Source organism: Aspergillus chevalieri, chromosome 4, assembly GCF_016861735.1.
Source record: "Aspergillus chevalieri M1 DNA, chromosome 4, nearly complete sequence".
Taxonomy (NCBI): domain Eukaryota; kingdom Fungi; phylum Ascomycota; class Eurotiomycetes; order Eurotiales; family Aspergillaceae; genus Aspergillus; species Aspergillus chevalieri.
In genome coordinates, this window is record NC_057365.1 from 1,887,417 (window position 1) to 1,899,456 (window position 12,040).

At 50.4% G+C, this 12,040-nt stretch overlaps 5 protein-coding genes across 5 annotated transcripts; 3 read left to right on the forward strand and 2 right to left on the reverse strand.

Moving 5' to 3' along the window:
* Positions 1–224: 224 nt before the first annotated feature.
* ACHE_40696S (cytochrome P450) lies at positions 225–1,840 on the forward strand (the record flags this gene model as incomplete). Its single annotated transcript, XM_043278924.1, has 2 exons — positions 225–626; positions 680–1,840. The coding sequence occupies 2 exons, from the start codon at positions 225–227 to the stop codon at positions 1,838–1,840; spliced, it is 1,563 nt and encodes a 520-aa protein (XP_043136654.1).
* Positions 1,841–2,784: 944 nt separating this feature from the next.
* Positions 2,785–4,322, forward strand: egl3 (putative extracellular endoglucanase/cellulase; the record flags this gene model as incomplete). The annotated part of the gene is made up of 4 exons (XM_043278925.1): positions 2,785–2,881; positions 2,931–3,207; positions 3,256–3,353; positions 3,403–4,322. 4 exons carry the CDS (start codon positions 2,785–2,787, stop codon positions 4,320–4,322), a joined length of 1,392 nt encoding a protein of 463 aa, XP_043136655.1.
* Positions 4,323–4,509: 187 nt separating this feature from the next.
* Positions 4,510–5,534, reverse strand: ACHE_40698A (NRDE family protein; the record flags this gene model as incomplete). The annotated part of the gene is made up of 2 exons (XM_043278926.1): positions 4,510–5,418; positions 5,469–5,534. 2 exons carry the CDS (start codon positions 5,532–5,534, stop codon positions 4,510–4,512), a joined length of 975 nt encoding a protein of 324 aa, XP_043136656.1.
* Positions 5,535–7,038: 1,504 nt separating this feature from the next.
* ACHE_40699S (HVA22/TB2/DP1 family protein) lies at positions 7,039–8,088 on the forward strand (the record flags this gene model as incomplete). Its single annotated transcript, XM_043278927.1, has 3 exons — positions 7,039–7,067; positions 7,131–7,280; positions 7,338–8,088. The coding sequence occupies 3 exons, from the start codon at positions 7,039–7,041 to the stop codon at positions 8,086–8,088; spliced, it is 930 nt and encodes a 309-aa protein (XP_043136657.1).
* Positions 8,089–10,036: 1,948 nt separating this feature from the next.
* Positions 10,037–11,317, reverse strand: ACHE_40700A (uncharacterized protein; the record flags this gene model as incomplete). The annotated part of the gene is made up of 1 exon (XM_043278928.1): positions 10,037–11,317. One exon carries the CDS (start codon positions 11,315–11,317, stop codon positions 10,037–10,039), a length of 1,281 nt encoding a protein of 426 aa, XP_043136658.1.
* Positions 11,318–12,040: the final 723 nt, after the last annotated feature.

A 12,040-nucleotide genomic window follows, 5' to 3' on the forward strand; every position in this document is an offset into this window, starting at 1 on the left:
GCATAATTCAGTCATCGGCCACTCCGAGAAGATCTAACAGGCCATTCACGCTTCAGGCGATTCAGAGTCAGTCACTGTCATTGGTACATTCATCCTTCCAGGCACAATGATGTCGTTCCCCACCCTTGTCCCTCGGTCTCCTCGGTCCATGCATATCAACATAAATACTTGCTTCCCGCCTCTTTTCTTCTCATGACACCATCCCACTAGGTTGGACTCAAATCATGTCAACTGTCATTCTACCTCTCGCAGCCGCAGCGTTGGTCCTGCGGTTGCTCTACTCACTCATCCAGTCCATTCACCATGCCCACAAAGCCCGTCAACTGGGCTGTGGCCCGGTCCCTCACTACCCCAGCAAAGACCCGCTAGGAATCTACAATCTCTTCGACACGATTGAAGCCGACAAGCAGAAGCTCGTACCCGTCCTGACAGAGCGTCGACTTGAAACTGTCTGCGATCGCGAAAACCGCTATGTGAAGACCTTCCGGTTCCGCCAAATGGCCCGCGAGACCATCACCACCATCGACCCCGAGAACATCAAGGCAGTGCTGGCGACACAGTTCAAGGATTTCGAACTGGGCGTGCTACGCCAGAGGAGTCTGCATCCGCTGCTGGGAACCGGAATTGTGAGTCTATGCGCTGCAAGGTGCTTACGCTTAGGCGCTGACCAATGTGACAGTTTACCGCCGATGGGGAAGCCTGGACGAGATCGAGAGGCTTGCTGCGACCTCAGTTTACGCGGGATCAGATCAGTCAATTGGACTTGGAGGAACGTCATGTTCAAAATGCGATGAAGGCTATTACGGTGGACGAGGAGAGTGGTTGGACCCGCGACACCGATATTCAGACTATCTTCTTCCGTCTCACTATCGACTCGGCTACGGAATTTCTGTTTGGCGAGAGTGTCGACAGCCAGATGGCAGCCGTGATGAACAATGTGGATGATCAGTTTGCGTATTACTTCGACAAGTCGCAGTGGTTCTGTGCGCAGCGGGCCCGGTTTGAGAAATTGCACTTCCTGGCCGACAACAAAGAATCTCAGCGCGCGACCCAGCAAGTTCACGCCTTTGTCGACCGCTTCGTCCAATCCGCTCTGGATATCGTGCAGCGCGAGAAGAACGGTGGTCTCGACGAAGAGAAGAATGACGAAAACTACGTCTTCCTGCACGCCCTGGCCGCGACCACCCAGGACCCGATCGAACTCCGCTCCCAACTTCTGAACATCCTCCTCGCCGGTCGTGACACCACCGCCTCCCTCCTCAGCTGGTGCACTCTCCTCCTCGCCCGCCACCCGTCCGTCTTCAAGAAACTCCGCCAAACCGTCGTCGACACCTTCGGTACCTACAACCGCCCGCTACCCATCACTTTCTCCGGCCTCAAATCCTGCCAATACCTCCAGCACTTCCTCAACGAAACCCTCCGTCTCTACCCCGTCGTCCCTATGAACCGCCGCACTGCCGTCCGCGACACCACCATTCCCCGCGGCGGTGGCCCCGACGGCATGCAACCCGTGTACGTGCGCAAGGGCGAGTCTGTCGGTTACAACGTGCACCTTCTGCACCGACGGAAGGACATCTGGGGTCCTGATGCGGAGGAGTTCCGTCCCGAGCGATGGTTGGAGAAGAAGCCTGGTTGGGATTACATTCCGTTCAACGGCGGACCAAGAATCTGTATCGGACAGCAGTTTGCGTTGACAGAGGCTGGATATGTGATTGTGAGGTTGTTGCAGAGGTTTGATGAGATTGAGGATGTTTATCCTCAGCGGGGAGTGAGGTATGGATTGACGCTGACGAGTTGTCCGGCTGATCCGGTGACGGTGCGGTTGCATGAGGCTGCGTGATTTGTTTGGCAGTTGCATTTACATGAGCATGAGTTATGATATATCGAAATTGTATAGCAATGAAAACACAGTTAATCGAGTCACTCGAGCATGAAGATCTCGTCACGAATAGACATTGACACGGGACAATTTATAACACAGCCTGGGGTTACGTCAATTAAACAAACCGTCCAATTTAGGGATCTAATATTGCAGCCACGGCATACCGTTTACGGTTGGGATAAAGCATGGGCCAATCCTCCACCCGACTTCCCAATATGAACCATTCCTCCCTCATCGACAACACCATCACGGTCAACAACCAACTCTTGATTCCCTTTTTCATAACAGCACCCGAAAATAGATTTACAGGATTTCCATTCTATGCCGTATTCAGATAGACTGTTTTAGGATCGGAATTTTCTTTCCTCCACGCCCGAACGGGACGCTGAAACCCGACGTTGTTTCATCTTAATCGGTCACTTTATACCCGTTGTATTCCAGCTATTTGGATGAGACTGTGATGATGACAGAATCATTCTCGGTTCATGATTGATTACTTCCGGCTCACAAGGCTGCCGTCTCTTCACTCTACCCGTACGCAGTACTTTTGGAACTACGATGGCACGATTACAGCTCTACCAGGAGCTGTATCCATACAGCAAGTGACAGCCAGGGACAACATGATGCCCCGTGCATTACCGCTCCGACAACTTCCTTTACGAGACAAACAACGAGTCCCTGAATCGCCGCCAACCCGATACTCGGAGATCGGCACTGGAGACGAAGAGGGTCCGGCCTGGTTTGATCTATATCAGGGTCGAGGGGTATATAACCGTGCTCTCTGTCTTTTGCGATCTGGTTCTGGTTCTGCTCTCCATCCCAACTACGTGACTGGCTCTCGTTTACATTCTCTACTACATTTCGTTCAATTTGTCTAAACACATTCTTTTATTTCTATCACCATGAGGTTCACCAGCTTGATGATGGCCGCTAGCGCTATGGGCCTGGTGCACGCAGCCACCAAGCGCGATGCTTCCGCTAAGAAATCCGGCTTTACCTGTACGCCCCCATCCCCCAAGCCACTTATCAATACTAATAAGGAGAACAGGGGTCGGAGCCAACGAATCCGGCGCCGAATTCGGCGAGGACAACATCCCCGGCAAGCTTGACAAAGACTACACCTTCCCCAACACAACCGCTATCCAGACCCTCCGCGACTCCGGCATGAACATCTTCCGTGTGCCCTTCTTAATGGAACGATTGGTGCCGGATGACATGACTGGTGGTGTGAACGCGGCGTATCTGAAGGATTTGAGGAAGACGATTCAGTTCATTACGGAGAGCGGGGCATATGCGGTGCTGGATCCGCATAATTATGGGAGATAGTGAGTCTTCCCTGTTTGGGTGAAGTGAGGGTAGGGCTAATGACGTAGTTCTGGGAATATTATCACCAACACGGATAACTTCAAGGCGTTTTGGAAGACCGTCGCTGGGGAGTTCTCGTCGAACGAGAAAGTTATTTTCGACACCAGTGAGCTCACCTGCACCTCCGTCCTATAAAGCTTGTGCTAAGAATGCAGACAACGAGTACCACGACATGGACCAATCCCTCGTCCTCAACCTTAACCAAGCCGCCATCAACGGCATCCGCTCTGCCGGCGCTAAAAACCAATACATTTTCATCGAAGGCAATGCCTACACCGGTGCCTGGAAATGGACCGACAACAACGACAACCTCAAGTCCCTGACCGATCCCCAAGACAAGCTTGTTTACCAGATGCACCAATACCTCGACTCGGACGGCTCCGGTACATCTGAGACATGTGTCAGCGATACCATAGGCAAGGAACGACTGCAGAGCGCGACGCAGTGGCTGAAGAAGAACAGCAAGAAGGGGTTTGTGGGTGAGTTCGCGGGTGGTGTGAATGAGCAGTGTGAGAAGGCTGTTGAGGGGATGTTGGAGTATATGAATGAGAATAGCGATGTGTGGATGGGCGCTGAGTGGTGGGCTGCTGGGCCTTGGTGGGGGGATTATATGTATAACTTAGAGCCGACAGATGGGCAAGCATACGGTGCTTATCTGCCAATTTTGAAGAAGTACTTTCCTTCTGAGGCTGGTGCTTCGTTGTCGGCTTCGTCTTCGACCTCGACCAAGGCTGTTCGCGTGCCCTTGGTCCGTCCTTCTTCTTCCGGCTCCGGCTCCGTCTCTGCGTCTGCGTCTGCGTCTGCTTCTGCCTCTCCGTCTGGCAAACCAAGCGGCGGTGCTCTGCCTCCTACCATCCCAGTCTTTGTGCCTACTACATTTGCCACTGTTGCTTCTGCGACCCCTTCATCTCTTATCGCGAGCAGCACTTCGAGCGTTGTCCCCTCCGCTAGCAGCTCTGGAGGCGTTGCGAACAAGTACGGACAGTGCGGCGGGATTACTTGGACTGGGCCGAAGACTTGTGAGAGTGGGAGCTCTTGTATTAAGCAGAATGCTTATTATTCGCAGTGTCAGTGATTTGGTTTAGGGTAGGGGTATAGGGTGATGTTGGGGGTGGGTCAAGACAGAATGTGTTGTTTTGATGTAAGGTATCAAATCCGTAAGAGAGTAAGGGTCCGCAAGCTATTTACACCGAAATATATTCTCCAAAGCGCCAAATCCGTAAGTCATCAATCATAACTCATCAAACATATCAAAAGCAAAATCAGCTCTGTCTTTCAACCATAAACTCAAACGATTGATCCCCCTCCCCAACCGGAATAGCATTCACATTGTTATCATAAAGCGTGCGCTCAAAATACCTCACCCTCCCATCCTCCCTCACAAGAAGCACCGTCTGCTTCTGCGTCCCATACGCGCCCTGCATATAAGCAGGGTTTGGAATCGCATCTGCCACACCATCAACCTTTACCCTATCCTCCACGCAAGCAGCAGCAACCTCATCAGCTGACCTTTCGTTTTTACTCTCCGCCCCAATCGCGGGTATAAATATACTCTTCCTTAAATTCGGAATATACGTCTCCGTCGACGAGCCCTCCGGCAATCTTGGCAGCGTATCCGTGCTCAAAACACCCAGAAACCTCTCAATAAGCTTATCCTCCCCCTCCCCAGCCTCCACGTTTGCCCCAATAGCTTCTTCCATAAGTCGCTCTCCGTCAATAATCTTCGGCCACGACCGATCCCCAAAACTCGTATTACTCAGCCCCACTGTCTCTCCCCGTTCCTTCGCAACCCAAGTAACCTGCTCCAGATTCGCCGACCGATTCGACACTATCGCTAACGGCTCATTCACATACCCACAGACCAGACTAAACCCGCCAACGTTTCTCGCTGCGATCCCCGTGATAGTGTCCTGAACAAAGGCCCTCGTATCGCGCTTATCGTCTGGTGGTGCGGCGAGCCAGCTGTTTACGATGACGCCGCGACTTTGTGCTGCGGCGGCTGCTTTTGCGGCTGATGTTTCGCGGTAGTTTGTCAGGACGGCGAGTTTGCCAGTTTTTGTGACGCCCATCCAAGTTCCGTAGGGGGCACGCGCGAGGTCTCGGGAGGAGAGGACGTGGTTGTGTGGTGGGGGCCACCAGGATGGAGGGGAGGTTGGGCGGGTGAGGTATTCCTGGGCGTTGTTAGTTTGAGATCTCGTTTGTTTGGGGGGTTTTTGCGTACATCTCTGTTGTCGATTACGATGAGGGAGTAGGAAGGGTGCGCTGTGGAGACTAGTGCGATGCACATCTTGTCTGTTTTTTCGGTGGTTAGGGTCTTTGATATCCTAGAGGGGTCTCAAGTAGTAGATGACTGAATTCAAGTGAGCGTTGTAGCGCCTGGTTTAACCCGAATGAACGCGTGACACTGGTAGATGAGCATATGATATCATGCCATATATAAGTAGCCAAAGGCGAAGCGCCAATCCTGCTTTCAATTTATCCTGCGAATCATGTATGTCCTCTGCTACGAAAATTTCTGGACGTTGAGGTCATCGTGAACCAGTATATTGCCGAGGCTTGACTTCACCGCCTTCCTGTTGCTAATCCCGTAGTGCCCCTCCTGCTCTGATCTGCCAGAACAGAACGAATTGAAGTTGTCATTTCAACTGTCTTCGAGAGAGGATACTGGAGCTAATTCTGCTGCCTGCCTGGTGGCATCTTGTCATGGCTCTTATGCACGCCGTTCATGACAACCGTACCGGAGTCGTGAACATTCTGTGAATTCCGGACGTCTCGTGTACTCCGTACTCAATACCAGGACTGGCCATGAACTGACTGACACTAAGCTCATCGAGTTCCCCCGGGGTAATCCTAACACAGATACCGGTACCAGGGCTACAATTTCCGAGCCCTACGAACGAAGCGCAACCCCAGCGACGGTTCCAGAATGGCAGAAACAAATTCCGGCCGTCGAATCTCCGATCCGGAACATCGAGATCGACTGAACCAATGAAATGCTGGTTATATTTAGATGTGCGATTAAGTGTTCCACATCTGTTCGCACATAGGGCTCCGAGAGATCTCCACGAAAGATACAGCTTTCTTTGTTCTCGAATCCGGAGTGACCGAGGTTCTTCTGGGAGGTCCCGGATACATACATACTACGGTGGACACGAAATAGCGGTGTGGTATACTAAAAATTGGGCTGTTTGGAATCAGGCTGTGGAATTGGAGATTCAGCTTGAGCTGAGGTTGCAGTCTCCGTAAGCGTCTAACTGAGTTGGTGCTTTTGTATAGCCAATTCGACGGTGAAGATAGCTGTCGGGGGTGCAATTGCTCAATGCTCAATTGCAGTTACAAAGTAGAGTAGAGTATACGGTTACACTAATAAATGGCATTGTTAAGGCAGTATAAAGAATCAACATGACATCAAGAAGCAAAGCCAATGCACCATCACAACTGCTCAATAAGGCAACCGTGTATCAGTCATCCATCCATCGTCCTCCCGATCGGCTAATTTTTTCCTTTCCTTTCTTCTCCTTTTCTCTCCTTTACTACTAACTACTCCTTTTCAATTACAGGTACTTTTCTTTTCCAATTCCCATCCGTGGATATCCTTCCACTGTCACTCAATTATCCTCCACCACATTCTTCCATCGCCGGCGCGGCTGTCCCGGATGGTCGCGTGAAGCTGTCATTTCCGCCCCGCCCTGCAGCTTCCCTGCGATAAGATACCACTTATACCTTGCTTCGATCTCTTTGGCAACCACTTAAGACGTTACTGAAGCAGTCTACGTCTGCATTGTTTCACCATGTTCGGCATCTTTGCGGACTTGTTGTCGTGAGTACAGAGTGGAACGTGTCAAGATACTGGTTCAGCTGCTGACGGTCGATTGAATTACAGCTCCGTCGTTACGATTCTATTCCCCATTTTCGCTTCCTGGAAAGCCCTCCGTTCGTCGAACCCCTCGCAACTGGCGCCATGGTTGATCTACTGGGTGGTTCTGTCGGTCATTTTGCTGGCTGAATCGTGGACTGTGTTCATTCTGGGATGGTATGGCAAGGCTGTGTTATCTCGAGGCTGAGGCTGAGGCTAAATGACGTACTACAGGTTCCCATTCTACAGCTGGATTCGCCTCTTCTTCCTCTGCTACCTCGTTCTTCCCCAGACTCAGGGCGCGCGCCTGCTATATGTGCAATACGTTGATCCGTTCTTGGAGCAGCATGAACGGGAGATTGAGGAGTTTATTGCCAACAGCCACGAAAGAGCCAAGACTCTGGGTCTTCAGTACTTCTATCAGCTCATCGATTTGATCCGCGAAAAGGTCCTGGGCCTGCCGCCGCAAACTGGTGGGGCCTCCCCTCCTCCGCCCAGCGGTGCAGGCGCTTACGCTCAGTCGCTCCTGTCTCGTTTCAACATGCCCGCTGCTGGCGCCGGTGCTGGTACTGGTGGCGGGGCCCCAGCGGCTGGCAACGACTGGTTCTCTACCATTAGTTCGGCAGTGTCCGCGATGGCGTCGACAGGCCAGGGCCAGAGCCAGGAAGCACGAGCGAGGGAGCTTCACGCCAGTGGTAACCTGCTGCCGCGCGAGATGGCATCGATGTCGCGGGAGGAGAAGGCGAAGTACCTGTCCAACCAGCGCGATATTTTGGAGGTTATGCGGGCGGCATTGGCACATGAGGAAAACAACCTGGGTAGCAGTGATGATGAGTCTGGTTCTTCGCTGCGCAAGAACCGCAGTGACAACTCGTTCGACCACATCAACCCCGAGGATATCCGCGACCGGTCTCCGGCTGGCGCTGCGGGAGGATGGGCGTCCGGGTGGTTGGGCGGACAGGGCGGACAGGCACGGCCCCGGTGATCGATGTGCGTTTGGCGTTGTTGAAGCCGGTGCGGTGGATTTGCTTAAGAGGATTGCTTGTGCTACTTATTGTTCTATTTAAGGAACTCGGAACTAGACAAACAGAAGGGATGCAAGGAATGCAAACAGGAATCGCCTGTTCTAGAACGCCTACGGACAATTCATCGTAGCTGCTGTACTATGTAAGGTCCATGCACGGAGTTTTCTGTCCTTGCATAGGAGTTTTTTTTTTTAATTTTTTCCCTCCACGATAGTCGGGCCCTTAAGGGAACGAATGAAGACTGCTATTGGGACATGTTGATACTCTAGGTAGTGAATATCATTCCTTGTAGGCCCAGTTCTGAGTATCGGCCATGATATCGTGGGGATGATACTCGAATGTCCAATACTCTATCTCCAGCTGATGCAGTGACAGCCTTCCCATCTTATCCCGTTTTCTATTTACAAGAATGCAAGCCAAGTTGAAGGAGATTAATACCACCCCTTCACCAAAGGCGTTCAAACAAACCATGAAAGTCTTTTTAGACGCTCTTTGCATTTCTTTTCATCACGGTTGCTGGTTTTGCCTCTAGACAGGGGTATAATAACAATACTCTTCACTCGATACCGATGAAGATGAGAAGGAAAGATTGGCTGATGAAAGTCAGCATTGACCCTTGTCACGAGTGGTCTTGCTGTATGCTTCAAAATTGATATCAGTCACCAGGCAAGCAAGGATACATGTCCCTATCTCTCTCTTCGTTAACCACTGGTGATACATCTCCATGAGATCGAACAGTGCCTGACGATGCCTTTCTTGATACTATTCTCAAATTCAACTGTCTAGACCACATCCGCCTCACATATCAGATCATTTATTATCTGCGTATGATGCTGTAGTCTCTCACCATCCAAGGGTAAGGAGGAATTTTCGATTAGAGGCGTGATTGGAGTATCCATCCACAGGCTGATGGAGAGTCATAATAATCTGATAAGTTAGGTATAGGTTGGTGGCAATGGAGATCCATCTTTGTGGGAAGGGTATAGTTCCAACCCTAAGCCAGCATCAAGAAAACGCCATTTCCCACTACAGGCGCCAAGTCATCTTTCTCAACAGGATATCCTCTAACAGAGCAGCATGGGCGATTCTGGCAATGACTTGTTCAACAGTTTCCCATTGACTATACCCTCGCACCATTGCATTGGCATTGAGCAAGCGAATGGGGCCCCAACCATTGCCAGAATGATATCCCATCCTCTTCTGCTCTGCAGAACTTGACCTGTGCGGAAATAGCCACCCCCTTTCCAAGATAGTTGCTGTTTCTTCTAAGTCGTTTACAGCAGCCCAATATCCAAGTATTGGAAGGCATGGGGATTTCGGAAGGCACCACGGTACCTGCATAGACCATGGAATTTAAATACATCCTCATTTGTCCAAATCTTGTACGGAGCCCTTGCCACTTTCAATGCTGAGAGACGGGCTGCTTTTGAACTGCTCCAGTTCCTCGACAGAGGATGGCAGCTCACGAACTCGGCCCACAAAGTTTCGAATGGTCCATCGTGGCATCGTGTCGATTGACTATGGGGCCAGGATAATTGTTTTAAGTTTATAACCCATTGTGCTTGCTGTCTCCATACGTAATTAACTTATAATTCATTGATGACTCGGCTCTTAGGCCCAATAGGGTTGGCAGAATAATGTAGTTTGCACAGTTTTCCACGTAACAGTAATGAGAAATGAGAAATTAAACACGATGTGTCTGAGCTGCTATGGTATCAAATATCATCTGGATTAGTGAGTCATGGCCACAAATGAAACTATTTCCCTCGCGCTGTAAATTCTGGAAAGACCGGCGATATGTGCCTGAGGTATCTTCAATGGTTGCTCGCCAAAACCAGCCAATCAGATTGCTTCTTTTCGTTCTCGATCTCTACTCTGAACTCATTAGAAGCATCTGAAAGGACAGGGTTAACGGTTCAACTTCAGTCCAAACTCTTTACAAACCCACCGTGCAGTCTTTGTGTGCAGACTCCAATATCGTTCATCCTCGAGGCTCTCCTCTTCTTCCACATTCTCGTCATCTCCCGAGGGATATAGCCTCCCCAACGCCTCGAAAATTACCAACTGATCCCGCATATACTCATCCACGCACGGCTGATGCCGCCTCTCAAACAAGTCATACTGGTCATATGCTTGGTTCCAAAGCTCGTTCTCGAAATTCGCAACGCAGCTCTCGATCAGATTCCGGACGAGAGCGTGTTGGTGGCTATCTTTATCTTGCTTCTTCTTCTTGGGGCGGGGGTCTTTGGCATCTGCGAGAAGAAAGTCATGGCCGATGCGGAAGCCTGTTGTTGTGTAGCCGACGAGTAGGATGTAGATGTGTGTTTGGTGGTAGCTTCGTTCGGAGGTGTGGATGTTGATGGGAATGGGGGATTGGGTGTTTCCTAGGTTGATTATGTGTGGTGGTAGGTGTTTTAGGTTATTCTGGAGAGTTATGACGGTTTCTTGTTCGATGAATTTGCGGGTCGTTAGTTTGTCGTCCTTGCTGGGTTGGGTCGTTGACCAGGATACTTCGTCATCTGGAGCGAGTACCGTGATATCGATCTTGGTGATTGTGCCCCGTCTGTATTTGTTTAGGCCAATTCGTGGAAACCGGCAATCGACACTTCCATCCGGCTTCGTAGTTGACGGCAACGGATCAATCAAACACCTCACAGTTCCCAACTCGACCGGGCCCGTCATCCACCCTCTTTTCTGTATCTCAATGGACAACCCCGGAAACCCCAGGGTTTTCAGATTCGGCACCAACACCTGCTGTACATAATCAAACGACGGCGAGGATGTCACATTCGTACCGCCCGTGATATTAACACGAACCGGCCCTTCGATCTCCGCAAGCGCACCCACACGCAGGAGATACGGATACAGCGCCTGGAATACCAGAAACACACTTCCCGGGGTATCAAGCTTGATATTATACTCTTGTTTCGCCAGTGGGATGTCCGTGGGTGCAGGCGGATAGAAAGACAATGTTTCAGACCTTAATTTCGCACCTTCAACAACGCTATTGCTTATCTCAGCGAGGGACTGCACGGCCGCAAGATGCGATGCTTTAAGACCCTTCTTCCCCGGACGGGAAGCACGGATGGAATAGATTGATAGGGGTTGATTGGTTAGGGCTGCGAGGGCGATGGCGTTGCGGAGGATCTGGCCGCCGCCTTCGAGGGTTTGGCCGTTGAGTGTGATCATTTTGGCTGTGCTGGTGGGTAGTCATGGTTGGAGTGGTGGTTATATAGGGTGGATGCATCCCTGGTTTGTTTGCTGTGTAGCTTATCGGTGACTCACGTATGACTACGAAAGGCGTCAAAGAATAAGCCCAGGGGTGGACTCGTCAGAAAGAGCCTCTTGCAGTAAGATTTTTCTAGTGGTTTTCTATGGTGGTTCGTCTGGGGATTTGACGTCGAGTCATCTCCAGTCACCTCTATACGAGGACAATAGAATGAAAAATACAGAACAAAATAAAATATATTAATTATATATTCAATAATAAAGAAAAGTACAAAAGAAATGCACCAAATCGACCATCTTACTGTGTACACTCTGTAGTGAATCTCTCGCACAAAAATTCTGCCTCTCTTCCGCCTGGCAAACCACCAAAATTAATTTTTCTCCCCTCTTCCTCTCCGTCCTCTTTTCTTCTCTCTCCGGGATTCTCTTTCCTATATTTCTCGTCCATATCCTCTATTCAGGATAAGAACATATCAAATTGACCCGACACGTCCAGTCGCTGGTCTTCTTTTTTAATCCCTTATTTATTTTCCCCTTTGATGCGGCTCGCGTCTGTTCCGAACAGCGCCTGATTTGACATCACCTTCCATCATCGCCTCTTTTTTTTTTTTTTTTTCCTCTCTTTTTCCTCCCTCTCTTCTTCCCCTCACACAAACGCCTCTTAAACCTTGATATACCTCTCGA